This window comes from Macrobrachium rosenbergii, chromosome 2 (assembly GCF_040412425.1).
Source record: "Macrobrachium rosenbergii isolate ZJJX-2024 chromosome 2, ASM4041242v1, whole genome shotgun sequence".
Lineage (NCBI taxonomy): Eukaryota > Metazoa > Arthropoda > Malacostraca > Decapoda > Palaemonidae > Macrobrachium > Macrobrachium rosenbergii.
The window spans coordinates 74,060,849-74,088,425 of NC_089742.1; the positions used below are offsets into that span (position 1 = coordinate 74,060,849).

Sequence of the window (27,577 nt, forward strand, 5' to 3'; positions counted from 1 at the left end):
GGTTTATATAGTGGCAGACTGGCGTCGTGCCGCGAAACACAATGAGGGCATAGGTGACCTGAGGTCGATAATAATTAACAATGAAATACAGTGAACAAGTACAATTTACAATGTGAAAGTAGACAGAATTAAAGTTGAATACAATCTTGATGCCTGTGAAAGAAGAAATACACGGTACATAAATTGAGGACAGATAAATAATTACATACACAGTTTAAATGATTGAATTTACGTGACCTGGCCCGTCAGGTGTGACAAATTGCAGATACAAAGAAAATGGGCCGTCACCAAAGAAAACTTGCTCAGCAGGGACTTTACAAGTACTGTACATCTGGATGTATGCACAATTTAGAAAACGATGCACCCACTGCAGAGACCTGTGCTGATGCTAGAAAGTGCATCTGGGATGTAGGATCATCTGTGTTGTAAGATGATTTTGAGATGATATTACAATAGTAAAGCATTTTAGGATGATAGTAGAGCATATCTAAAATACGTGGGTAGTTTGTAGAATGACGTAACTACTGTTCAGTAAGTACCTCCAAATGAAATGCAAGGATTGTTTATGTCAAGTTGATCTAATTTTATGTTATTTTTGTGACTAAATACAATTTTTATGATAAAAAATGATCTACAGTACTGTACTGATTTCATGTAAACAGCAAAATACAGTAATCAAGAAAATGTATTTTTTTAAATGTTCTCCCCATGCCAAACAAACAGTTCACAGTACAGCACATCTCTATCTCTCAGTTCACCATGTTGTTTCTGTGTGCTGTATACAGTGCGACATTCGCGTTGTGTAGTACATTTGTTCACTTACTGTACAGTACATTCATATCTTCAGTAAGATGGCTCCAAAATACCCTGCTCCTTCTAAGGCTTCTGCAAAGAGCCTAAGCAGCAGAGGAAGGTCATGAACCTCTAGCAGAGGGTAGAACTGGTTTTATTAAAGTCAGGGAACAGCTTCGCTGCAGTAGCCCGCCTTTACTCATTGAATGAAAGTTCAGTCAGGTATGTAATTATGTAATTAATCATTTATTGACGAAGTGTTTACAATGTACAAATACTGTATATGTACAGTATAGGATATACTGTAATATGTACTGTAGTATACAATGTTACAATAATGTCATTACAATAATTAATTTTCTTTATATTTTCGCATACATCCAGAAAAAAGAGACGGAGATCAGGAAGGCTGCTAATATGAGCTTCTTAGGCAGTACTAAGCAAATATTTACTGTGCATAACAAGAACATTGTAAAGATGGAGTCTGCCTTGGCAGTGTGGATTAATGTCTTCTGTAAGAAGAACTTGCCCCTCGGCCACATCTTTGTGAGAAGGCACGTGAACTGTACCACCAATTTTTGACTGCTGGTGAGACAGAAGGTGACGACGTAATGCAGGAACCAGACTTCGTAGGCTTTGACAAAGCAGCTGAAGAAGAAGAAGAAGAAGAAAAAGAGGAAGAGCCATTAGCAGGACCATCGTCAGCTCCTCAAGGTCTTCAGGCCAGCAAAGGTGGCTCCACTGTTTCATGAAGTGGTTCCAACTTTGCAATCTTTCTCTGCATGTGAAGCTGCATCGGCAGACACAGAATCTGCAGCGAAATGTCCCGAGATCCTCGAGAAGATAATCAACAATAATGGCTACCATCCAGAACAGGTTGGTTTTAACTTTATACAATTTTATATACTTTTTATTAAATTTATTAACTGAATTCCCTCGTTTTTTTTATAATTTTAAATGTCTTTAGCTTTACGTACTTTATTAGTTTTAATCCTTTACTGTATTCCAGGTGTTCAATATGGATGAGACTGGCCTCTTCTGGAAGAAGATGCCTTCACAAGCGTTCATCATGAAGGACAAAGCCAGAGCCCCCAGCTACAAGTCACAGGAGGATAGGGTTACCCTCACCATGTGTGGCAATGCGGCTGGCTTCATGATGAAACCAGGACTCATTTACAAGTCTGCAAACCCCAGGGCCCTCAAGAATAAGAACACACATATGCTGCCAGTGTTTTGGATGCATAATGCCAAGGTCTGGATCACCAAAGTCCTTACAGATCACTGGTGCCATCAGAGCTTCATCCCTCAAGTTAATGAATACCTCAGCAACTTGGGCATGGAGTTCAAGGTGTTGTTGATTATGGATAATGCTGGTAGCCACCCTGTTGATCTTTATTACTATGGGGTCCAGCTCGAGTTCCTACCTGCCAACACCACCTCTCTCCTCCAGCCATCAGGGCGTGATCTGTGCCTTCAAGGCACTCTACACCTGGAACTCCCTCGAACACCTTGTGAAGGCAATGGATGATGACAGTGAATTTACGCTGAAGACATTAAAGGGGGTGAAGGAGAAGATTTTGGCACAGGATCCTTATATAGAATAAGCTATAAAGTTCAATAATGGCCTTGATGGGTTATTGAGGCCCTATACAAACCTCCTCAGCAGCATGAAGAAGCAGACACAGCAGCTGCCTATTACCAGTTATTTCTGGGTGGTGAAGAAGGTCCCTCTAAAGCCTCTCAAAACCCCTGAAGTGCAAGTGGTGACTGAAGTGCCTCCTGAAGAAGGGGAAGAGGCACCCCCAGAGGAGATGTAACTCCTCTGCTTTGCTGTGCAGTCATATCTTCATTGTCATTCATCTAACTGCACCGCTAATTCATCATCATCATCTTCAATCAACATTCATCATTGTTGAGTACCCATATGATTTACATAATCTTGATATTAAACTTTGAAATGATATTAAATTGTACTTTTTAAGTAAGTAATGATTAGTTTTAACCACTGAGCTGATTAACAGCTCTCCTAGGGCATGGATTAGACTTATTTTACGTGGCTAAGAACCAATTGGTTACTAGCAACGGGACCTAGCTTATTGTGGAATCCGAAACACATTATAGCGAGTAATTTTTCTATCACCAGAAATACATTCCTCTAACTCTTCATCAGCCGGCGCGAGGTTGAACTCCGGTCCATCGAAAGCGACAGTCTGAAGCTCAACCGTTCGGCTAACAAAGGGCTTATGATAGTTTAAGGCACAGTATAATGTATTGGTGTTTAACATACAGTATTCTATTTTTTACAGGTATTCTAGATTGTGAGCACTATACACTGTACTACCATAAGCAAAGAGTCTACAGTACTGTACATACTGCACAGCTAATTCATCATCATCACCTTCATTCAACATTGATCACTGGTGAGTACCCATATGATTTAATCTTAATCTTATACTTTTAAATGATATTACAGTAAAGGGTTTTGGCATGATAGTTTAAGGTATACAGTACTGTATTTGGTGTTTGACATACTGTACTGTTTTTCACAGGTATAGTATATGTACAGTTAATTCATCATCATCGTCTTCATTCATCATTGATCACTTTTGAGTACCCATATGCTTTACTCTACTGTTATCTTAATCTTAAACTTTGAAACGATATTAAAGTGTTTCAATATCTGCAAAGTGGTGAGTTTTTCGCGATATATTTGGTATATATCACATGGACAAATCCGCAAAGTGGCGAATTTTCTGTGATATATTTGGAGTTATGTTCCACAGAAAAACCCGCGAATAACTGAAGGTGCGTATGCTGAACCACGAATATGCCAGGACCCACTGTATTTATCCCTTCATTTTTTTCGTTAAGCAATTCGACAGTAAGGTAGTCTAGCCTCAATATCCCCATCTCTGTGGAGAGAGAGAGAGAGAGAGAGAGAGAGAGAGAGAGAGAGAGAGAGAGAGAGAGAGAGAGAGAGAGAGAGAGAGAGAGAAAATGCTGTGTGCAAGTTCTCGTCTGGAACTCTGTGCATTTTAGTTAGGTCTTTAAGGGCAAAGTTTCGTGGTCCGAAGCACGTCGTTGAGTGTCCTTGTGAAATACTTGTTGTTACCTTCTGCTTGTGTTGTAAGTTACTGTTTAGCACTTTCTTTTGGTTTCATATGTTAGGGGCCTCGGATGGTTGGCCTTCGTGAGGACATCCCCACCACAGCTTCAGTGTTTGGTTCCTGCTTAATATGTTTCTGTTAAGAATGTAATCAGAACATTACTCTTAGATTGTCCTTAAATGCATCAGTAACTCCAAAATTCTTAAGAAGATGGGGAATGATTTTGAAATTTTTTTTCATATGGCAGTACGAGCAGCTTTTTTGTGTTATAAATTTCTTTTTTGTTAACATAGTAGGTCTTTTTTGCTGATTTAATCTTCTTAAGTATTTTGGAGTTAATGGTGCTTTTAAGAACAATAAAACGGTGAAAAATGTACTTATAAAGAGCTCGCCCAACGCCACTCATCACTGAATATTACACAAAGTAAACGACGCCCTCTTCTTTTTTATCAGAAACTTTGTGTATACCTTAGAATACTAACAATATTCAAATCAACATGTAAGACGCAAGGGTCCACACTATATACAGTAACTCTCTAATGTTGGGTCAAAATTTCCTCTTGATGTTGGCAATGCCGCTGTAACTTGCAATACAACAGGTCTGTTTCTACAATAATAAAACTATGCTGATTGTCAGTAATTAAAACAATGAAAACAATATAATTTTCAGTGAGTGTAGAAGTGACGCTTGAAGCCCTACAGAAATATTGTCCTACGACCTTTTTGGCAAACGAACTGTATACCCAGCCCATAAATCATTATGAAGTTGGTACAATTGTTAAAATAAGATGGATCTCGGCTAATGGAAGATGAAGGAGCGTGCATTTGTGGCATATAAAGTTGCATTTACTGTGACTCGATCAAACCTACCTGGTTCTGTAAGATATTGTCTGATACCAGTAAAGTCCGTTTTCCACAGCAAGTGGCAGATTTTTATGGTCTTATGAATCTGTTAGCAACAGATGATACCCAACGCTGGACTGCAGTATTTTTCATTTACAAAAGAGAGCCACAATGAAGCAAGTTTTTCCTCTCTTCGAGATAACTTACACCTGCCTGACTCTTGCAAATACCATGTAACTACCTGTCAATAGTGAAACTTGTGTGGAGCAACTTTCCTAATTTAAACCAACAATAAATGAACACAAATTTCGTCAGAAGCTTCAGCGTTATCATTTCATTATGCTTGTAGGAAAGCGTATTTTACCGTGTGGGGTGTAATTATAATGTTCAAAACCAACCTTGTTGGACCAGACCTGTAAGTGTTAAGAGTTCTAGATCTGACCTAGCACACCACTTGATATAATTGCAGAATTATTTTGGCCTATCCTTCTATTCATTTGCTCTCTTTTCTTGATTTTATATTATAGCCCTAGGCCTTGGTCCTAATTCCAAACATCGCTCCATCCATCCCTATATTGTAGGGGCGGTATCAAATAGCGAGCCTCAGTCTGTCTGTTGTTCTCTATGTATAGATTTTAAGAAAATTTTGATTAATACTAAATATGCTTCACATATCATGTGCATCCTGTTGAGAATAATTTTGACCGAGAATCAGTTCCTGATCCAGAAGATATTCCATTTGCCATGCTAATGCATGTTCCCGAGAGCACCAAATTAGTAATTAATGATCGGATGTTTAGAGAAAATATTTTTCTTAATTTTCGAGTAATCATGGGTATTGCCTTTTGCTAAACCTGGATATGGCAGCTCGTTGGGAATAGGTAAAACACTATTGCTCTAACTTCCAGGAGGAATCTAGTCTACTGGAGATGTAGTTTGCTTGAAAAACCTTAGTAAGTGAACACTTTGCTTCAAGTAACATTATATTTGTGTACATCTTCTTACTTTGAAAAGATGCACGATATTTTAGAGCAAGGTCTTTACACCAGCAATTTAAAAAGAGAATTGCCAGACAGCTGGTTGCCTTGGAAATCCTGTCTTTTCTTGCAGTGGAAATATTCAGGAGGTTTATTCTCAACAAGCTGGAGAAAGAAATTGATTAAAAGCTTAGAGATGAACAGTCTGGCTTTAGAAAAGGCACGGGCTGCAAAGATCACACAAGACATACTGTGCACCAGTCTATGGAACTTAAGAATTCTCTTCTTGATTACAAAAGGCTTTTTACAGTGTCCACAGACCAATATGATAGATGGTTTTGACTAACTATGGCACTTCTGTGAAATATGCAAAGCTAACTGAAAAGCCACTAGATTTACAAAGCTTACTTAATAGAATGCATCATATGTCACTAGAGATGAAACCCAAAATGTAAATCTAAGAAAAACACAGCAATGAAGATTGAGTATACACAAAAGGATGAAATTGCTGATGATGGAGAAAAGATTAATGTGGTTTAATCTTTCAGACATTTAGGAACAATGATATCCAGTAAAAGTAAGAGTAAAAAAGCCAAATTAAGAAATGGGCGGGCTGAATAAGATATGGAAGTCAAATAGATTAAAACTGCATATGGGTGTAAGATTATAACGACGTCTAGCATGACCTGTGTTGCTAGAAGGGCAATGAAACTGAATGTTAAAGATTTTATCTAGTCGAGAATAAACCTTTAATTAAGAAAAATATTACAAGTCAAATGGCAGGACAGAGTTATGAGTGATATCATAAGCTAAATTACGGAAGTTCCATATGCAGATAATTATGAAAGGCATAGACAGATGGCTTGGACATAGCCCTTGCATGACCCCTGGAAGAATAGTGCGTGAAAGTGAAAGACCTCGACCTACCTGGACGAGAACTATGAAAAGGGAGGCTGGAGAAAGAGCACAGAAAAGAAAATGATAATGGTGCTCTCATGCATCTTGATTTTCCGCATAATTTCCTGTTCTTTTCTGGAGAACTTGGGCTTCTTTTTCATTTTGAAATTTATAACTTTAATGGGCTTAGTTATTTATACATATCCTCGGTCCCTTGGCCAAGTGGGGTACTTGGTCATCCTTGATATTTCCAAGGTATTTTACTAGTTCTGTCATAAGGTCTCTTTAGCCAGATTCCACGTTTATGGTGTTACACCTGTGATTTATAATCTCATTTCATAACTAATATCCTTCCCTTATCTTAGTTGTATTCCTTGAGGATCGTATCTTCCCCTCTTCATTTTCTTACTTTCATCAGTGACCTTCAAACTCCCTTATCAAACCAATTCATTACAGGCTTGGCCAAGTCTACCTCGAAGAGAATTAGTGTGGTCTTTAAGTAGGGAACCATATGAACTACACTGAGTGGCTCCTTCAGAATTACGTGAGATTCATTTGTCCTTGTGAGGAGTATTGTCCTTTAATCTCGAGATGCTCGTCACACATTCATTTTCTTAATGATACTGAATCAAAGGCTTTTCATCTACTGAATGACTCATCATCTACTTACTGCTTGCATTCACTACTGCTGCCATAGGGTTTCCCTCCTTTGCACGTTTTACATATATTACTCGAGACATTGCTGTGAGGTATTTCTTTAGTTGTTGGCCATCTAAACTCTTTCAGCCTTGCTGCAAATGTCAGTGTTCAGTATTCCATAAAATCCGTGTGGAGGTTACATAGTTAATGGAAAAGGATTGAGCAAACACTGGTGAACGAATCATTTCAAGGGAGAGAGTTCTATGACTGGTCTCCATCCCTGTGATGCTTTCTCTGTTAGCAAGAGACGGCTGTAAAAGCCCGGAGACCGATCTGTAATGGCTTCCACCTGATCAAAGGTAGGTCTACCATCACGCAGAGGAGTCAAGTCCATTGGCTAACTTACCTTGAGGGACCGAGCTATATTTGGGCTGTCTTGTCCATTCCAGTTTCTTCAGCACAGAGCAGTTCTCTAAAAGCTTTCCCCAGAAAATTTAGGTTACACAAAAAAAAAGAAGCCCAATTTCAGGGAGAAAGAATACCTCAGGGCAGCAAATGCATAAGTCTTTTGAATGATCACCTAATGGACTGTTAAAGTTAATGGCCAAAGACGTTATTATACAACATTTACTTATAATTTTTCTCTTTACTTTGATGTTTCTGTGATGATACTCGAGAATGTTTTCAACTCATCAAAAACAGAACCGCAAAATGGTCAGAAACGTGTGCTTGTCGACGTTCATTTAATCGAAAACCATATATATTTGAGAAGAGGCGCATAATGTCATGTGAGACATCTCGGATTCCTTTGCTTGATGCTTGATAACAGATTACTGCGTTTATTATTTACCTAATTTGTCTGTTAAGACTTCATCTCATACGTCTTGTGCATAAGACCTCAGATTACATAAAGCATTAATGTTACCGAGGTTAACTTTCAAGTATTTTAATCTTTTCATTGATCTAAAACTAAACTGGGACCATAGTATTTGAATACAATTGATCATAGAACATTTTAGAAATGCCATAAAAGAATTCAACTAGCCTTTGATTTACATACCCAAGGAATATTACCGGGAGAGACGATGCATTTCATGTTTAAACACTGCCTCGTAGCATGAAGAATATGCCTTATACATACCGGCATCTTAGATTGCTTTTGGTATTACATAATTATGAAGCGGGTTTTCTGGATGTTAAATCAAGCAGTGACTTACCTGGAAAGTCACCAGTTTTTACTCTGGAGCTATCTTTGTGATATACTGACGATTAAAGACATTTTAATCCATAACTTTTATTTATTGACCAATGAAGCGAACTTCATACTTAAATATTTTAACGCTGATATTGGAGAACTTAAAACGAATATTTTTGTTGAGCTGGACAGGCCAGAAAGGTAACATTTATCGGGTCATGTCTCATGCAAACAGTTAGAAAGCAAAAAGCTGATGGCTTGGTAAAGCGCACGATTTTTAATGGCACAGAGACCAACTGCGCTGTTCAAGGCTTAGGATTACTTGACGGCTTTCATGGGAGCGTCCAGTTAACGATGATGCCAGTTACCAAGCCATTCTCCCATGAAGGTATACTCGCAGTATACCAAGGAGGAAAAGTAATATGAGCTCTAACACATTAACTGTATTCTACTAACGGCAAAATTTTTCACGAACGGTGAACAATGGCCCATTTGAGACGATTGTCTTGTCCCTTTAGCATTGGGGAACTTTGTGGTAGGGCGTACAAATCTATGGGGTCTGAACAGATGTGTTTCCTTGAATATCGGAATGTAGGGTGGTAACAATCTTCTTCCCAGTGTACTGCATGGGGAAGAAAGTCATTTTTGATGCTAGGGTCTTTTCTAACTTTACAGAAGAAACTGAACCTCACCAGACAGCTGATGTTGCATACAGTCATTTTCCAATCTATAATCCAGTCTTCTTTTTCATATGCAATCCTTAATGATGGCATGTATATCAAGATAATTATGATTCAAAATTTTACTGCAAGTGACATTCCACTCCGGTTTTGGTGTGCATGGAAACTTATGAATAAACAGTTTGTTATTTGCAAGAATACTGTTTTTTTATCTCTTATATGTTGTTTGCTGGTGTTACTGCTGTGCAAGACTAGAGCTTAATAGTAAAGGAAAATAAACTGCTGTACTGCAACGCAGTACACACGAAAAGATACGGAAAAAAATACGAAGCTTATGAAGGAATTTTCTAGTATTAAATAATCATTCTCGCATCTCAAGTGGCTACGCTGATTAACACAAAGCATTCTAACCTCTTATCAGATTACCTTTAACTGCGTGCTGACTACGGACCTATGGATTTTACACGCTAAAAGAGAGGCTTTTGTGAATAACTTGCAATATGCGCTATCAGTGATGTCACTGCTCCCTCTTCAGGTAACAGTCCCAATTCAGTTTAACTTCCATCCTCGAGATCTCAAACTGCAGCACTGTGTTCGTCACTTTGAAACTCAAACACAAATGGAAATATTGAACTGGCCATACGAAACTTTCCACTGGAAAATCACCCATTCACTGGCTACTGGATGGGCACAGCCGTACGGGTATATTGTAATAGATCTAGTACGGATGAGAGATATGATCAGCATCCACTTTGAAGACAGTGGTTAGGGTATCGCTTTCGAACACCCGAAGTCTTTTGATGTTCTTTTGGTGCTCTGAAAACTTTGGAGGGCCCCGGACATTCTCTTCTGCCAACTAAGGTCGGTGCGATGCCAAGACCGGGACAGTAAGGGATTTCCTTTACCAGTTCGAGTTCATTGTGTATAATCTATAAATAAGCATTCAGACTGGACAGAGACATTAAATACTCATTTGGAGTATTTTCATTGTTCCGGGGATGGTAAGTTTGGTGGTGTCTGTACTCAAGGCGATGACTCCCGTCATTCATCTGGCACGGCAGTGGTCTTGGTCTGAGCGACTTCCCTCTTTTCTAACGACCGATGTCGGTTACTTAAAAATAAACTTACAAACATACTTTACACAATAACGGGGGTTCCTGTGTTGGAGGAATAGACTGAGTTTCAATAATCAGCATTTTGCCAAGATAGAGACTTTGCGAATTACAACACAAGTAAACCATTGTTTACAAACTGTGCTCCGTCCTCACGAAAAATCCAGCACAGGCTGTCTTCTGCTATGCAAAGGAATTAGTACCATCATTGAGACCAGCCGTTATAGGCCGGCCTTGCTGCTGATCCCTTGAGGAATTTCCTTTTTAATTTTCCTACTTGCAAACAACATTTTATTCAGAGAAAAACTATTTTGTCTCTACAAGTTTTCACTATAATATGCCTATTATACCTACCTCCTTTTCCGACAGCTGCTTCTCATTTCCTTTGTGGGAATTCTTCACAAAAATCTTCGTCGCTTATCATCCAATGCCAGCCTCATTTCATCGTTACCCGTGATGGAAATGAATGGTATCACTCAAAGTTGACCAGTTCTGTCGACGGATACAGGAACTGTACTTTGATGTATACAGTGCAGTTTCCGCTAACCCAAGGCAAGGGTACTTAAAGGCACAGATCAATTTTCGTTGGTGGAAAACACTTGAAATTTTTTTTAGAGATCTTTATTTTACTTACAAAAATTGTCAACCTGTGTGGTCACTTTCATATATACATTAAAAATATGGTCAGTGCTGGTAGATATATGTATATATGTGTAATATCTGAATATATATAATAATAATAATAATAATAATAATAATAATAATAATAATAATAATAATAATAATAATAAAGATTGCCCATAAAATTACCGAAGAGGGTAGATTTTACAGCATTATATTGTCCTATATTAATATTGCCGAAACTACCGTTTCCCTCAACGAATAGGTAATGGATGAAGATATACATATCAGTGTTATTTATACAGCTAAAGGAATGTTCCAGAAGTCGACCGCTACGTCACTCTCGCTGAACGCTTCTTCACAATCCTGTTTACCGCTGGTCACAGGCAGGTTTTATCAATCAGATCTGAATCCCAGGCTCCTTCAGAGAGGTTCGTCGTATATCTTTGTTTAATCAGTGCCGATTCTACCATCTGGCTTTTGAACCGACAATTGCTGCTATAGATTATACGTGACATATTCCAGATTATTCGATAATGCTGATTATGTGTGTGGTTCAACATAGCTGATCTCTGTTGACTATATCTTATTGAGAATTTGTGTTGTATTAATCTTTGAGAGAATGATTTACCTGTAAATTCATTATAAGATTTGTCACAGTCGAGGACTGTTGGACGTTAAGGACTTGACTAGGGTATTGGGGTAGGAAAGCACAAGGGGGTTAGAATTTCCAAGCATCCGTGTCAGCATCTTAACTCAGTCCATGTGTAGGGTTCTCATTTTATTGCTGGGCATCTAAGGCTCCTAAGAATAAATTGCTGGCTACACCAGTCTTGACAGAAATGTCATGGTACCTAAAAGAAAAGTGAATATATGAAAGTGCAAATGTTGGTTTTCTTTACTCGGAAAATTTGCATTCTGTCGTGCCTCTAATTATTAAAATATCCAGGAAAGTAATTTGTTGTCGTTTCCCATTCGACTTTGAATTTGATGCTGGGCACCAGTACGTTTAATTTTGAAAGAAGGGCCTTAAAATTGCCCCGTCTATTATCCCAAAATGTTGATATATCATTCACTATCTCATCCACAACATGCCTTTGGGTTTAATGGCGTTTATGTTTGTAGTTTCAAAATATTCTATATACAGATTGGGTAATCTAAAGGCTGCTCATGTTGCACCCGAATTATTTTTTTGTAGAAGGGATTGTGCGATACACAGTTCAGTTAATTCTGTTATTTTCTCCAGAGCTAGTGAGAAATGATCTGCGTATGGCGCTTATTATTCCCTCAAAAACTGTAGGATATCTTTTATGGGTACCTTAGTGAAAAGGTTATCTATATCCAAACTTATGAGTTTTATATTGTGAAGGCGTATATATGATACTGTGAATTTTGGTGTAGGAATCTTAAGAATGTTTCATGTGACTGGTAGAAAATGTGCCTAAAGGTGGGGAACGGAGGCCTTCTAACCATTTAGAAAGTTTATAATTGAAAGCTCCGGCGCATCAGATGATTGGTCTGAATGGCAGGTTATCTTTCTGAGTCTTAGGAAGGCCTTAAAAATAAAGTAGGTTTGGATTAATTACTTCAAATTTCTCAGTAATTCAGTTTTTTTTTTATCATTGCCAGTTGATCTTACTTTTTTGAAGAATTCTGTAGGAACGTTTTGGAGGGGATTTCTCAGTGTTTGTATCACGCAGGAGTTGCTTGATTTTATAAGCATAATAGTTTTTACCCCAAATCACAATCTCACAATCTTACCGTCGTTGTCAGATCTACGTATTGTAACATCTGATTCTTGTGGCGAGCGGATAGCTTTCATAAATCTACGGGAAACAGAATATTTCTGGTTAAGGTCAACTACTGCATTTGTAATATACCTTTTAAACATAACTTATCCAGCATCCCTTTTACGGATAATCAACACTTGGTTTTAAACCTAGGTTTATCCTTTGCCCTCGTGCCAGACCCGTCTCTTCCCGGCTGTAATTTTTATCGGCTGTGAATTTGTCAAATGCTGCCATTAAAATCTAGTGTGTTTTTCGGGTCTGGCACGAGGGCAAAGGATAAACCAAGGTTTAAAACCAAGTGTTGATTATCCGCAAAGGTGGTGCTGGATAAATTCAAAAGTTCATCTTGTCGTTCAAGGCCGTTCCACATGCTGTTGTTTATCAAATTATTTAACTGCCGGGAAAGTCTACTGGAATGCGTCGCGCTATTATAAACAGCATTGTCAGGACAAAATGAAACCAGACACCTGTCTCTACATTTGGCCCGGTGTGAGGAAGCGAAGGTCGGACTGCGTTCTGTTTACACATCTCCGTTGTACAATGATCTCTTTCTTCGTGTTTCCAGTTCTTTCCTCCAGGAATATCTTGTGTGGAAGGGAAAAGGGTCGGACTGAAGAGTCCATCTCCCGATGCCGTAAATTGTTAGAAGGTCTTGTTCCTTGAGACATTCTTCTAAGAAGTATATTTGATTTTTCACCCGGTGCAGTCTGGTCACCGATTATATATATATATATATATATATATATATATATATATATATATATATATATATATATATATATATATATATATATGTATATATATATATATATATATATATTTATAAACATTTATAATATATATATTTATATACATATATATATTATAAATGTATATACAGTACAGTATGTATTACATATATATATATATATATATATATATATATATATATATATATATATATATATATATATATATATATATATATATACACGGATGTATGTGTTATTCAAGCGTTTATTTACTCATGCATTTCATGTCATTTTTCCTTAGCATTAAAGTATTTTCGGAAGTGGCTAGAGCATGAGGTATCTTATGAAACTGGCACCGATATGCACATATGGCTAAAACTCTGCGGTGAGGTTGCTGGTGTTTGCACATTGATCAGAACTTTAGGAAGGTAGACACAGTCATATACAGATGAAATGGAACCGAAGAAAGGGAACTGCTTCATTTCAAATGAACCTTTACACTGTGTTGCTACAAGTTATAAACAGTGCTCTTTTACCGCATGAGACTATTTATGTAAATACCCGAACATTTCTCAGAAGTCCAAACACTAGTAAAAAACCTCGTTTTCTCTCATATGCAAGCAATACTTGCTCAAGGAACGGTAAATATTATTCAGTGATGTTTGCTCACTTTACGCCGCCAGGTACTTCATAAACACCGATCATTGTGGACAATTACATTTTAAACGCGTGGTGTTTGCAGAAGACATTGTGGACTGGCATTGAAGCAAAGCCAGCCGTCAGGGCTGGAGCAAAGAGAGAGAATGGAAATACGCCCAGGCAGAACCTGCGCTCTTTGTCACTCGCCTGTGGAAAGAGGAAATGAACCGAAAGGATTATTTCTGTCAGCTGTTTTCTGCACTCTCTGAAGGCTCCAAAACCACAAAAGCACTTGGTACTTCAATTAAACAAAAATATAAACATGTGCTCGTTTGATGCAGCCTCCAGAATGTGTTAAAACAGGTTTACTAAAGACTTTCATCATCTTATAGGAATCAGCATTATCTTTCTGTGAAGGGTATCATAAATAATAACTGATCAACTTAAAGGGAAGAAAAACACATTATTGCACCAATTACATAGGACATACCACACACACACACACACACAGAGAGAGAGAGAGAGAGAGAGAGAGAGAGAGAGAGAGAGAGAGAGAGAGAGAGAGAGAGAAGCTGCAGTCACAAAAAGGACATATCAGTTCTTACTGACAGTTCACGCTAACTTAACACAAATGCTCCCAAACTATTTAATTAAAACGACTTTCAACATCTTATGGGAATTATCATTATCTTTCTGTGAAAGGTATCATAACTAATAACTGATCAACTTAAAGGGAAGAAAAACACATCATTGCACCAATTACACAGGACATACGAGAGAGAGAGAGAGAGAGAGAGAGAGAGAGAGAGAGAGAGAGAGAGAGAGAGAGAGAGAGAAGCTTCAATCACAAAAAGGACATAGCAATTCTTACTGACAGTTCACGCTAACTTAACACAAGGGCTCCCAAACTATTTCATTAAAACGACGAGCATCCAGTAACCCAGTGAAATTGTGAAGCAGTCCAGATAGTAAAGATAAAATGTAATCTGCATTAGTTGGAAAGTGGTGCCCACAACTAAAGACTATGCTCGATGCTAACAGGTTCACCAAGAAAGGAGAAAATGAAGAGAAAAGGCTACATTTAGGTTGACTGACAAAAAAGTATGGATCATGGTGCATATCTTTTAAGAGCCTATAAACTGTTTAGTATGTTGTATGTTTTTCGAAAAGAAATGAATTTTGAGACCATTTTTATAATAACGTTAGAGCTACCTGATTGTTTCTCACTCGAAATCAGAATTTCGTACAATGTATCAGAAACAGGAATTGAAACGAATGATCATATATATATATATATATATATATATATATATATATATATATATATATATATATATATATATATACTGTATATATATATATGTATATATGTGTGTGTGTATATGTATATATATAGTATATATATATATAGTATATATATATATATATATATATATATATATATATATATATAATATATATATATATAATGTATATCAACATATAAAAAGTCTTGTTTTAATGAATGATTTAATTGCACCACATTATTAATTTACTACTATTCTGTATCACTTACTACACTCTCATTTTAATTTCTGGAGCTTGTGTGATACAGTTTTACTCATTTGTTGCATAACCTTGTCCTAAATGTTTTTTCTGGTTCACTATTTCAAAGAAACCAATGAGTGACATGCCGCTTTCAAATACAGCCTTCCTGTTACTGTGTAATACTCTTGCACAGTAACAGTAAGAAACACTGAATGATTGTAACCTCGAATCATAATACCTACGGAATGCTTTACCACTGAAATAGCAATAACATAGACAACACTTGTGAGCAAAGTTAATTTTAAAGTGTTAGCAAACGCGATCCGTAAAGGTCCAACCTACAATGTGCCATAGTTAAGCTAATCAGCTTGATTATGGCATCAAGTGCCGTAAAAGAACACAGAACATAATTAAGTCATATCACATTTCCTGCAAGAGTCATTTTCATCACCTGAAAGAGCGCAAAGGATAATTATTAAATAATTTGGATCTTTCCTAGGTAGTGACCCCCAAGGGTTTTAACCCGGTATGTATCCACCTTTGCGGCGTGTTTTGTACAAGGCCGTTGGGGATTACCGTAAAAACATAAACAAAAGACTGTAAACATCATAAAGATAATAACCCCCAAGAAATATTAGTCATAGATAACGACCCCCGAAAACCCTTGGGCGTCACTATCTAGGAAACATCCATCAATTTTTATGCATGAGAAAGCTTCGGTAAGTACCAAAATAATAATTCACAAAGTGTCAGTATTCTGCACGGGGCTTCATTTACGGTGAAACTAAGAGATGATCCGTATGTCTTTCCAGGGGTTTTCTGTTGGTACACTCCCCGAATATCAGCTTAAGTCACTGAGCTTGCCAGTCTTGAAATGATTAAAATCATTATCTTATGGCCCTAATATGGCGCATGTTTCTATGAAATATCATTTTTATTAAAAGCAAAAGTAAATATCAAATATATATTCATATATATATGTATGAAATATATATTCATATATATATACACACGTATATTATATATTATATATATATATATATATATATATATATATATATATATATATATATATATATATATATATTATATATATTTATATATATATATATATATATATATATATATATATATATATTATATATATATATTCATATATATACACACGTATACGGTATATATATATATATATATCACTATTTATCACATCACCGTGATTCATATATCATAATATATCTATAATATATTTTATATATTATTTTAGGTGATAATAAGTCCATATATATCAGGACTTCTGATGACACACTAACCAGTCGGCCGACTGGTTTGTTTCCTTAATAAAATGGGATATATTATCACTAAAAATTCCTTCTCGGCAACATATAAAATATATTACTTCCGATAGAGTGAATTGATATTAAAGGACGTTTGTATTTCTGATAATATATATATATATATATATATATATATATATATATATATATATATATATATATATATATATATATGGTATCTACTTTTGTTTTTAATAAAAATGATATTTCAGAGAAACATGCGCCATATTAGGGCCATAATCAAGCTTTAGTGACATTTAGGTGTATCCTTCAAAATGCTCATAGCTAGGTATCTTTCAGATTAACTGACATGTTTCTTAACCCACCACAGTTCTTCCTAGATGGACGAAAGCCAGTGGTAAGACACTGCTTGGAATGAGTATGACCGTTGTACTGTTATTTACATTTTAATTACTGAAACCTAGAACAAAGTGGCCAAATTCAAAAGACTGAACCTCCGTTTACGGGACTTTGGTCTTTCAGTACTCTTTCCCAAAAGTCTTTCCTTCCAAATCTAGTTCATCATTTCAAGTTCTTCTGTATTTGTAAATATTTTCATTGTAACTTCAACATTCGCAGAGCGTTCATAGTATTTTCGAAGTTAATGCTCATCTTAGTTTTACTAAGATTTAATGATCTTACTTTTTTAATATCTGACACACTATAGTATTCTATTTTCTTTATAAATTTTTATTTTCAAATTGACACCTGCAGGAGAGGGACGAGAATAACTAAAGCAGTTATGCAGCTCCTTTGCCAAGTTAATATTGGTTTCACAAGATTTGCTTACATTTGAGTAGATACCTTTCCAAACTGAAGCTATTCTGTGGGGTATAGCAAAACCAAGTTACATGAGAACAAACCATGAATGCTGTGCTGCATCTCTTTAGCCTGCATGAGTAGTCAGTTAGTAGCAACATATATGTCTTATTGAAATTTCTGGATGGATCAAGAACAAATACCAGCGCTGGACCCAGTGCAGTGGAATAAAATGATAAGACAAGAGATAAGTACCTAAAACAAATTTTCACGAGGAAGGCAAATGTGTTTGTAAGCTTCTCAGCTTTGCTGGCAAACCAGGTTTAGCCACTGGAGTGACAAACTAAGGCTGTTCAAAGGCCCCCTTCCAAACAGAGACAAAAAGGGTGCCCTCATCCACCCGTCCTCTTTATATATCACCACAAGTTTGGCAAAGTGGCAAGGAAATATGTCCCTGGATGCAGGTGGAGACAAAATGAGAAGCTGAACAGCCATCCAAGACAATTATTGTATCTGCCACAACCCTGATGGACGCTCACTCCACCAGATGCTACATCGCACAGCAAGTTTCAAGCACAAAGTTCCTGATTGACATGGGTGATTTCAAATCCCTTCTCTCAGCATCACCAGTGGAAAGTCAGACGGCCCTAGATACTAATCTACAACTCATGAGCAGCGACAGCAGGCCCATACTATCATATGGACACTAGATCCTCACTCTCCACCTCATGCTGAAAAAATATCAGTGGGACTTCATCGTTACCAAGCACTGTTCGGCGCTGATTTTCTTGGACGCTTCGGGCTATGTTGAGACGTTACCTATCACCACCTCTCAGACTTTGCCTCTTTCTCCAGGTTTGACCTCATGGAGGGCTACTTGTAGGTCCCTGTACACCAAAGAAAAATATGCAAAACTATGATCATCACACCTTTCAGAGCCTACTCACTTAAGTACTCCACATTCAGTCTTTGAAACTCTGGTGACATTCCAAATGCTAATGCATCACATCCACAGTGACCTCTCCTTATGTGTCTGCTGTGCCAATGACATCCTAACCTTCCCCAAAAGATCGGGCCACACTGTCCCTACACTGAGGTAACAGACTAGAAGTATGCCCGGATACATGCCAGACTGAGTATAAAGTGCCCACAGACCCCTCGGGGTTGCCATCATTACCCTTGATCCTCCTTGAGTTATGCCTAGTATCCGAAGAAGGATTTTACTTCTTTCCTGCTGAAATGGTATTCAGCAAGACCATCTGTATTCCCAGGAAATTTTTCCTCACCAACAACACCTGCCAGGAAAAGACCTATTCAGGCTTCACAAAATTGTCATGCTGCCCTTGTAGACAAACATACAAAGACGTTTTGAAGAATCTGCATACTTGCTGATTTGTATTTCTGCAGAACAGTGCCCAAAACCCACCTCTGAATGTCCCATACAGGGGCCACTGCCCCGTCCTTGAAAAAACATGTAAAATGTTCAAAACCCAGCTACACTGGCATAAGGACTGGGTCTCCATTGGCAAGCTAAAACTGTCATACCTTGAAGATGACGACCCCGACCCCCTAATCATTTTATCCAAGTGTGGCCATCAAGTCCGACGGCCAAGGAAACTTGATTTGTGACGTAACTAAATATAAAAAAAAAAAAATTAATACCTTATCGGTACCCTTAATAGCCAACAGCTTAATAAGGACGTGGAACAACTGTATGTACATCCTATCATAATGACTTGTTTGTATAATATTTTATTTTATTCCAACCAAGTGCCTTATTGGCATCCCAAAAAGTATCTTAATAAGTAGGAATGTGGAACAGTTGTACCATTCACATCTTGCACCAGTATATATTTACATTAAATTCTTGATTAATATGTAATTTTAGTCGTTTACGCAACCTAGTGCATTATCAGCATTCTGAAAGACAGCTTAGTAAAGATGTGGAATGGTCGCACATTCTATTATAAACAAAAACCTTCCAATCACATTTATATAATTCTGGTAAACAACTTCAGTGACATAAAAGGACATGCACATTTCTCTGTTCATTGACTTTTTGGAGTGGAAGCCCTGTAAGCTTCCAAAGTTTCGCTGCCAAACCCAGGCTTAACTGCCAGGTTCAACAGCCTCTCACAAAGTGCTCTCAGAACCACATACACACGTCTCTCACGTTGCCACCAAGTGGGTCAACCACGTAGGCAACAGATCAACTGTAGCTACCATGTGGCCAACAGGCTGTACTAAAGCTGGTCAGAGATGTACAATCCCTGTTGGGGGAGGAGGGAGGTAGCGCCGTTAGTGCACCTCACAGGATGCACTGTAGGCATTACTAAAGGTGCTTTGCAGTGTCCTTCGTCCTCTAGCTGCAACCCCTTTAATTCCTTTTACTGTACCTCCATTCATATTATCTTTCTTCCATCGTTCTATCCACCCTCTCCTAACAATTATTTCATAGTGAAACTGCGACTTTTACCTCTTGTGACACCTTGCAAACCTACCTACTCTCAATTTCCTTTCTAGCGCTGAATGACCTCATAGGTCCCAGTGCTTGTCCTTTGGCCTAAACTCTCTATTCCATTCCATCCATTCCATTCCATTCCAGAGATGTGCAAACCAGTCAACTGTTTTTCCACGTCCTATGTATGAGTTTTCTGACATGCTTTTTTATGACATAATTAGCCGATACAAGCGGAAATTCCATAACCTGGTGTCATAGAACAAAGGATTTAAAAATTTCACCCAAATAATTTAGTAACCAAGGGAGTTACAGACCACATGCTGATGAAGTCTGTGCATGCGTCAGACTGCTTACCACATACACATCTTCACTGGAGTTTTCATGTAGATCAACTTTGTCAATGGAGGATTTAGCTGTTAGTGAAAATATTTGTCTTCAGTGTACTGTTTTCTTCCTTTTTAAATGCTTATTCTCTTTATGTATGTAGGTATATCCTGCTTACGATCTTTGACTAATTTAACATTCCTTTCCTGTACGCTATGTTTATTCTCTAGTTTTATGAACTACACTGTGGCTTACAGAAATATATTTATAACTTTGTAACTTTTAGACCCATTGATAAATTTGTGAGGAAAGGGATTGTGAAAAACAAATGAACTGATATTGAGGATAGTCTTCTGTTTTTAAGGGCTCAAAATTAACATTCAATTAAGGTAAACATACAGTGTTACAAGTATAGTCCATAATTTTCCTATTTTCTGAAGAAATAGAATGATAAAATGATTGCTACATAATTCCCTTGATCCTGTGCTAAGGAATACCAGAAAGATGAGCGGCACTGCAAACCCCAGACCAAAGTTGGGTTATCTTGAAAACTTACTGTAAGAATGTAGTTCCTAAGAAAATAATGGTATCAAAGAAAAATAGTTCACAGAGGAAATGGCATCTCATGAGGCAGAATTGGTTAATTTAAATCAGAGTGACCAATATAAGCCCCAGAAGCAGTCTCTGACTTGCCATGAAAAAACATTAACGACTTAGCGCCACTTCGTGCAACCAGCCTCATTGGTCTTTAGTACATTACAAACTTATACCTGATCTGAGCACGAGAAAATTTAATTTTCCCATATTTTCGGGGGGTACTGGGTTCGGGTAGCTGGATGGGTGGGCTGGTTATTTAGATGAGCCCTTGCCCTAGTCTAAGCATCCTGAAATTCATATAACAATTGTCATGGATATGTACGAGGGAGCAGAAACAGTTTAGGGCTGTTGTGTAACTAAGAGGCAAGTATTCTGTTTATGGATGTGATGTTCCATGATCTAAGGGATCGGTCACCCTGGTAGTTTTACTTTCGTTTTCCTCTCATGATATTGCACTGGGCAGCAGAAACGTAGGGGAAGTGAAGGGGGAATTGAAGGAGTAAGGACAGGCTAGTATGCCAAGCAAAGACTTTGAATTTCGATGGTGTTAAGTTTTTCATTTGAACTTTATGAAGGTTTAGTCTCGGAAAAAAAATTTTTTCACTACAATACTTTCTTTTGCAGTCTGACACCATATTCAACTGCGCTCGCAGATGACATTCTGAGACTTCCAATGTCCATTACATGAAATTCAGATGGAGAGGCTACAGTCGCCGTCCATTCAAATAGCTACTGTAGTTTTATCAATGTTTCATTGGGGAATAATCTTGATGTAGCATTATTTGCAATCCTAGAAAATCTATTCCACATCATAGGGCAAGAGCTAAAAACGAGAGTGAAAATAAAACCTGTTTTCATATTAGACATAGAGTTAAATGTTATTTTAGAATTTACTGTTTCAAAGAATCTTTTGCTTACTTGGTTGTGAATATTAAAAACAGTTGTCCTATATGCCGCTCCTTCGATCAACCCTTGAATGAAGAGCAAAGTGAAGACGATGTACTCAGAAGGCATATAATGATAGTAGGCTTCAGTTCCTATGATGCACAATATCGCCAGCTGCCAACAAGAGACCAAGTCATCAGTGTTTAAACTCTAAATTGGAGGGACAAGACACAAGTTCTGTACGAAGTCTATCTGCGTTGCTGGATAACAGTCACTGGAAAGGGCACTGAACTTGGCCAACTACGCTGCACCAGAAATTGCTAACTTAGGGCAGTCTTCATATGTGAAGATCTTCGCTACATCACACTTGTTATAGAGTCTTACATTTTAGAAAACTAGCGAAGAGGAATGAAGAAAAAGGTGGAATGAACTGAAATTGAAAAGCAAAGACTGCACTCACTGGTAGCAGCTAGTTTCTCTGAGTAGAAAATCTTCGAGTAAGATTCACTGAAACCCATGTATTGTCAAATGCATTACAAAACCATATAATTCTGATTGCAATAGAAATATTTCAAGCTTAAATTATGTTATAGTAAACGTATCAAAGAGAGAGAGAGAGAGAGAGAGAGAGAGAGAGAGAGAGATGGAATAAGCACTCACTGCAGCTGAGTTGTAAACCCAAGAGTTAGGTAGCAGCATTATGGTGTGGGCACTTCTTGAGATAAAAGTACCCAAGCAACGAACTGTATTGCTCCACGAATATTGTTGTGCATGTGTTAAGAATGACGAAGGAAAGAAGACCAGTTCTAGCTGGAATGTATAAAAGAAGATTTCCCACACAATTGTGGATTAATATCTGAACTTTGTGTTATTGTATATAGTCATTGTTCTTGAACTCTTTTTTTTTTCATAACTGAAGAATGAATATAAACAAGTTATACTTCATATGTAACATTACTTAGTATTACGAATAAAATATCTCGTACTTACCAGTCCTTGATTGGTGAGGTACATGATGAAATAGAATAGCGATAGAGGGGAAATATACTTCAGAGCTTTCTGAAACAAAAGAGAAACTATAGAGAGGCCTGCGCGGCTTGGCAGTCTTAAAATGATATTGTCGACGAGGCGTTTTATAACGTCGAGGAACGATTAAGTGTGAGGTAAGAATTTATAACGTATCACTGGGACCATCAAGGGCCAACCTTAGGCAAAAGAAAAAAAATGTAAAACAGATTTCTGAGTGTTGTTAGCTTTCATTTAAAAAAAAAACAGAGTATCACGCTTTTTTTGAGTTGCTCAATACAATGCTCAAGAGAAGTGACATGCAGTTGTGGGGAATTTTAAAAGAAACAGATTATCATGCAACATTATGATAAGGTCCTGTTCGTGTCACGTAAACTGAAGGTCCAGATAATGAGGATGGACGACCTATGCTGACGTGGTTCATTCAGACAACCCTATGTGATTATATTCCTGATGCAGACAACCTTATGTGATTATATTCCTTAGATTAAGATCTGCATTTGAACTGCTTCGTCCTCCCTTGTTATCTACAAGTAGATATATTCCCTCTCGAAGCAGCTGCGCAATTTTGGTCTGACTTTAGCTCAGTCGCGTCGCTCTCTTGTCTGAATTTCTGACCCACATCGCTGATTAGCAGTCCCTCATAGGACGTGCAGCCTAAGTAAGCCAAGTCTTTTTTGAGGGTAAATATATCGAAAATAATTACTTTGATATTATTTGTCTTGGAAAATATGAAGGGGGAAAGTTTGGACAAAAGAAGAAATTCTCGCAGAAGAAACACTGATTTGCTGCCCTAAAAGAAATTGCGAGTTACATTCAGGAAATGTATTCATCCTGTGTATTTTAAAGTTCCATGAAAGACAGGTAAAAGAATTGAGTAGGAAATAAAAATAAAACTTGCAAACTTAGCGATATCAAGGATATCCATGGATCGCATTCGGTCATGTTCCAAGAAGCAAGACACTACTAAGACTTTAGAGTCCTTGGTAAACGAATGTATCGTTCGGGTTCGGACAAAACACTTTCTGACTTTCGACTGTAATATTGTTCTGAGCGGTAGACGTTTAATGAGAGTTTGCTGCGTGATCCTTTTTGCCCCTGGGACCGGCGTAACATTTTCAATTCCTCGTCAATTTATCGTAACGTAATTGGTCTCGTTGTGAAGTTTTTACGAAAAAACCGTTTATCACGCGACTAGACTATAGTTGGTGCTTGAGATTTCCATCGATTGTTGTCACTTCGTTGGTCAAGTTAAAATAAACCCCGGGTTTCTGCAAGGTAACACAAACTTTACTGTATTATTGCTAATGTTGTATGTTTGTTCTAGGGATTTGCGAATCTTGCTGCGTTTTTAGACTTACAAATCTTTGGCAGTCATTAGGATTATTTCTGTGGGCGTTTACCCATAATCTGATGTGAGTAAAGGCCCAAAATTTATAAGATTTCGAGTAAGTAACCCACAGCTCTAGAACTGTCTTTTCCAGGTTGTTTTTAGTACGAGTTTAACTAAGTTCCTGTTCAAACGGTTAAAACTTCACGCATGATAAAGCTGCTATTTAGCAACAGGTATGTAGGAAGAATTTTTTTAGTTTATGCTAAGCTTAGCTTTCATTTGTCTTAAATTTTCTTTTCTCATTTGTCATAAGTTTACTTTTTAAACTTTTGTAATAAGTTCAATTTTTAAATATTGTAATTTTATTTAACTTGTCAAATTTACTTTTTAAATTTTATAAATTTTTGAATTTTTCATTTTTAAATTTTGTAATAAATTAACTTGTCATAAAACTACTTTTAATTTTTGTAATAAATTTATTTTTGTAATTTAGTTTGTATATACTGTTCTTGAACAGTATATACCTTATCCTCCACCCCTTCGGGGCGGCGCCCCTGGAGGGGTGGGGGAGCCCCCATGTTCTGCATAGTAGGTCGTATGACCTACTATGCAGGTTCTTGGGTGGTTTTGGTAGGTAACTAACCAGACTTTCTTTCAGGTGGTAACTACATTCTTAATCAATTGCTTAGTTTTATTGGAAGTTCAGTTAGGTATTAGGTGTTCAATTGTGCTTGGCTATCTCCACTGTTAAATTTGCAGAATCTCCCTAGGGTTTGAGGGAATTTAGATGTTTATGCCATCAAACGACAATATTCAGAATTAAAACAAATTTATGCACAGGTCTGGCGTCTTGGTATGTTTTACTTTAGAATTTAAGCTTCCTGAAAATGGATTAAACTATGGTTAGGTTAAAGGCAGATAAGTTTTGGCCAATATTCATAAAGGTTTTGCCCGAATTTTAATTTTCAAGCATATAGTTGGCGTTAGACTCTAATAGAATTTTCAGAAGATTCGACTTTTGTATTTCCTTTATCGCAATCGGAAATTCTGGTTACAGGGGTTATAGGAAGGTCCCTATATGTACGGGTCACTTACAGTAACGGGTACCCAATAGCTGATCTCTCGAAAATCAAGCCATGCAAAATTTCCCCAGACAGATTCTCCAGAGTGATGATTGGATTTCTGTTTGTCAGTTACTCAGCTAGGAACTTTCAGCTGTTAAGACAGCACGAAAGCAATTTTTTCAGTTGAAAGTTTGGAAATTTAATGTCGTGGATATTTTTTGCATAAAATAATTGGAATATCTTTTTGATTGGGGTGTAGTCACGTTTGTCAGGTGTTAGTTTTGATACTGTTGGGTTACTCATAGATAAGCAGTGTGTTTATGATGTCCGCTAACACCGAGTTTGTTACTTTATGAACGCAGGCAATGTTTTATCACATGCAACGAGTTTATTCTATGAACATAGGTAATGTTTGTTCTATGAACAAAAGTTTCTCTGAACAGTGTTTATGCACACAAGCAATGAGTTCGTTACTCATAAACGCAGGCAATGTTTGATACTCGTGCACAAGCAATGAGTTTGGAAGTTACTCTTGAATACTGCTTGCAATGAGTATGTAATGTTACTCATGAACACTGGCAATAATTTAGTGACGTTGCCCACGAATACTGGCCACAGTTTTGTGATGCCATCCATGATCGTGGGCAGTGAATTTATATTCCATGAATCCTGTCAAATGCGTGTTAGGGTATCCGTGAACACATGGTGAGTAAATGGTGCTATCGGCACAATGATTGATGCTGTTCATGATCATAAGGGCAGTGCTTTGTGGGGCTGGTCATAACATAAGCAGGAACTGTGATGTTTCTTTTAACTGTGCGTTGTGGAACTGTTCTTGAACAGTTTGGGATCCTGTCCATAATCATGGCATGAATTTCCAATGGTATCCATCAACAAGGCTTTGAGCATGTGAAATACTCGGTAACATTGATGAGGTGGTTAAGGTATCGTATGAGTTGGATGAGATTGTTGGTACCCATTTAGTAAATGCGATGCTGAAATGAACATCTGTGTTCGCCAAGCTATGCATGGCAATCAGGTGTTTGATCGTATTTGCTATATAGCATCCGAAATGTTTAAAAGGACATCAGGCATTTAATGCATGTGCCAATATAAATTTTTAAATACAGTATACCAAGGTAGGAGCCGCCCTCTTTTTTGATCATGATTATTGCCAAACTGATGTATGATGTAATCATTTGCTCCCTAACAAGCAAATTCGTTCCTATATTTTAGAATTCAGCGGTTTCTTCAACTTTTACCTGAATTCTTGAAAGATCAAAGGTATCTTTGATCATAGCATATGGGTTATCTTAATTTTGATTTTGGCGATTTTCAGTGTAGTACATTTTCTAAGTATTAATATACAATTTTTTGGCGGGTGGGTGGGTTTCTACGTATAGCGAAAATTTTCTTTAAATGGCGTCAGAAGCAGAGTAGCATTGTAAAGTATAAAATAATCTTACCCCAGATGGTTAAGTTTTCAGTGGCAATAACCTTTCTTGGGCATTGATTTGAGAAACGTAACCCATGGTTTTTAGAAAGCTAATTATCCTTAAAAGACTTTCTCTGTACGGAGTTGCTAAGTAATTGCCGTAAGAACGTTTTCTGCTGCCGTTTTTGTTGCAGGTCACAATTTGCTGGAGGAACCAGAACTCAAGAAAATGTGCAGACACGAGGCGGATTTGCGAACGTTTTAGTGTTAGGCTGATATTTCTAGGGATCCAAGATGTCGACAAGATAGATGTAGGCTTCTGTTCGTTTAATTTCTGTATTTTCCATGCTGCGCTTTTCATTAAAATCCTGATAGGTTTGTAAGTTAGATTCTTCGAATATTCTGTATTCGTTAACCTACCATTTGCCTGTGTATTCAATTTTTTTTTTTTAAATTAAAACTAAAAACCCATCATTTAAGTTTTTGACTACTACCTCGGTATTTTGTGTAGGGGAAACAAAGTATGTGGAATCTGGTTCATCCATGTAATTACAGATGTTGAAGGTCAAAACTACTTAATTTAGAAACATACTCGACTGTTTAACAGTATTCACGTGAGTGAATACACATGTGAAAGGCCTATATCAAATTTTAAACGTAAGCAAATTAATGTAGCCACCCTCATGGAACTGTTGAAAATTCCATTTGTTAAACACTTCGTGGAAATGTGGTTTGGGTATTAGCTGTGACCACTCAAATGCCCTTAGCTAATTTGTGGGACAACGAGCTGAAATCTGACTCCATACTAA

At 37.3% G+C, this 27,577-nt stretch overlaps 2 protein-coding genes across 3 annotated transcripts in view; one reads left to right on the forward strand and one right to left on the reverse strand.

Annotated features, from left to right (window-relative positions):
• The first annotated feature begins 1,484 nt into the window (after positions 1-1,484).
• On the forward strand, positions 1,485-27,242 carry LOC136848640 (tigger transposable element-derived protein 1-like). Its single transcript, XM_067121047.1, has 4 exons — positions 1,485-1,668; positions 1,802-2,703; positions 3,099-3,212; positions 24,421-27,242. The coding sequence occupies exon 2, from the start codon at positions 1,811-1,813 to the stop codon at positions 2,318-2,320; it is 510 nt and encodes a 169-aa protein (XP_066977148.1). The 5' UTR covers positions 1,485-1,668; positions 1,802-1,810; the 3' UTR covers positions 2,321-2,703; positions 3,099-3,212; positions 24,421-27,242.
• The window catches only part of Cln3 (CLN3 lysosomal/endosomal transmembrane protein, battenin), a 97,261-nt gene continuing 83,313 nt past the window's right edge, over positions 13,630-27,577 (reverse strand). Inside the window, exons 8-11 of one of the 2 annotated variants that reach the window (XM_067121030.1) lie at positions 22,901-22,969; positions 22,571-22,720; positions 21,944-22,084; positions 13,630-14,230 (exon numbers count right to left, since the gene is read on the reverse strand). In XM_067121030.1, coding sequence (XP_066977131.1) covers positions 14,099-14,230; positions 21,944-22,084; positions 22,571-22,720; positions 22,901-22,969 — 492 coding nt within the window. In that variant the 3' untranslated portion in view covers positions 13,630-14,098. The remainder of the gene's footprint in view (positions 14,231-21,943; positions 22,085-22,570; positions 22,721-22,900; positions 22,970-27,577) is intronic. The other variant, XM_067121035.1, reaches the window with a different exon arrangement.

Bases quoted from the DNA above. Each gene is read 5' to 3' on its own strand.
- LOC136848640 (XM_067121047.1), top strand. From the start codon at position 1,811: ATGGATGAGACTGGCCTCTTCTGGAAGAAGATGCCTTCACAAGCGTTC.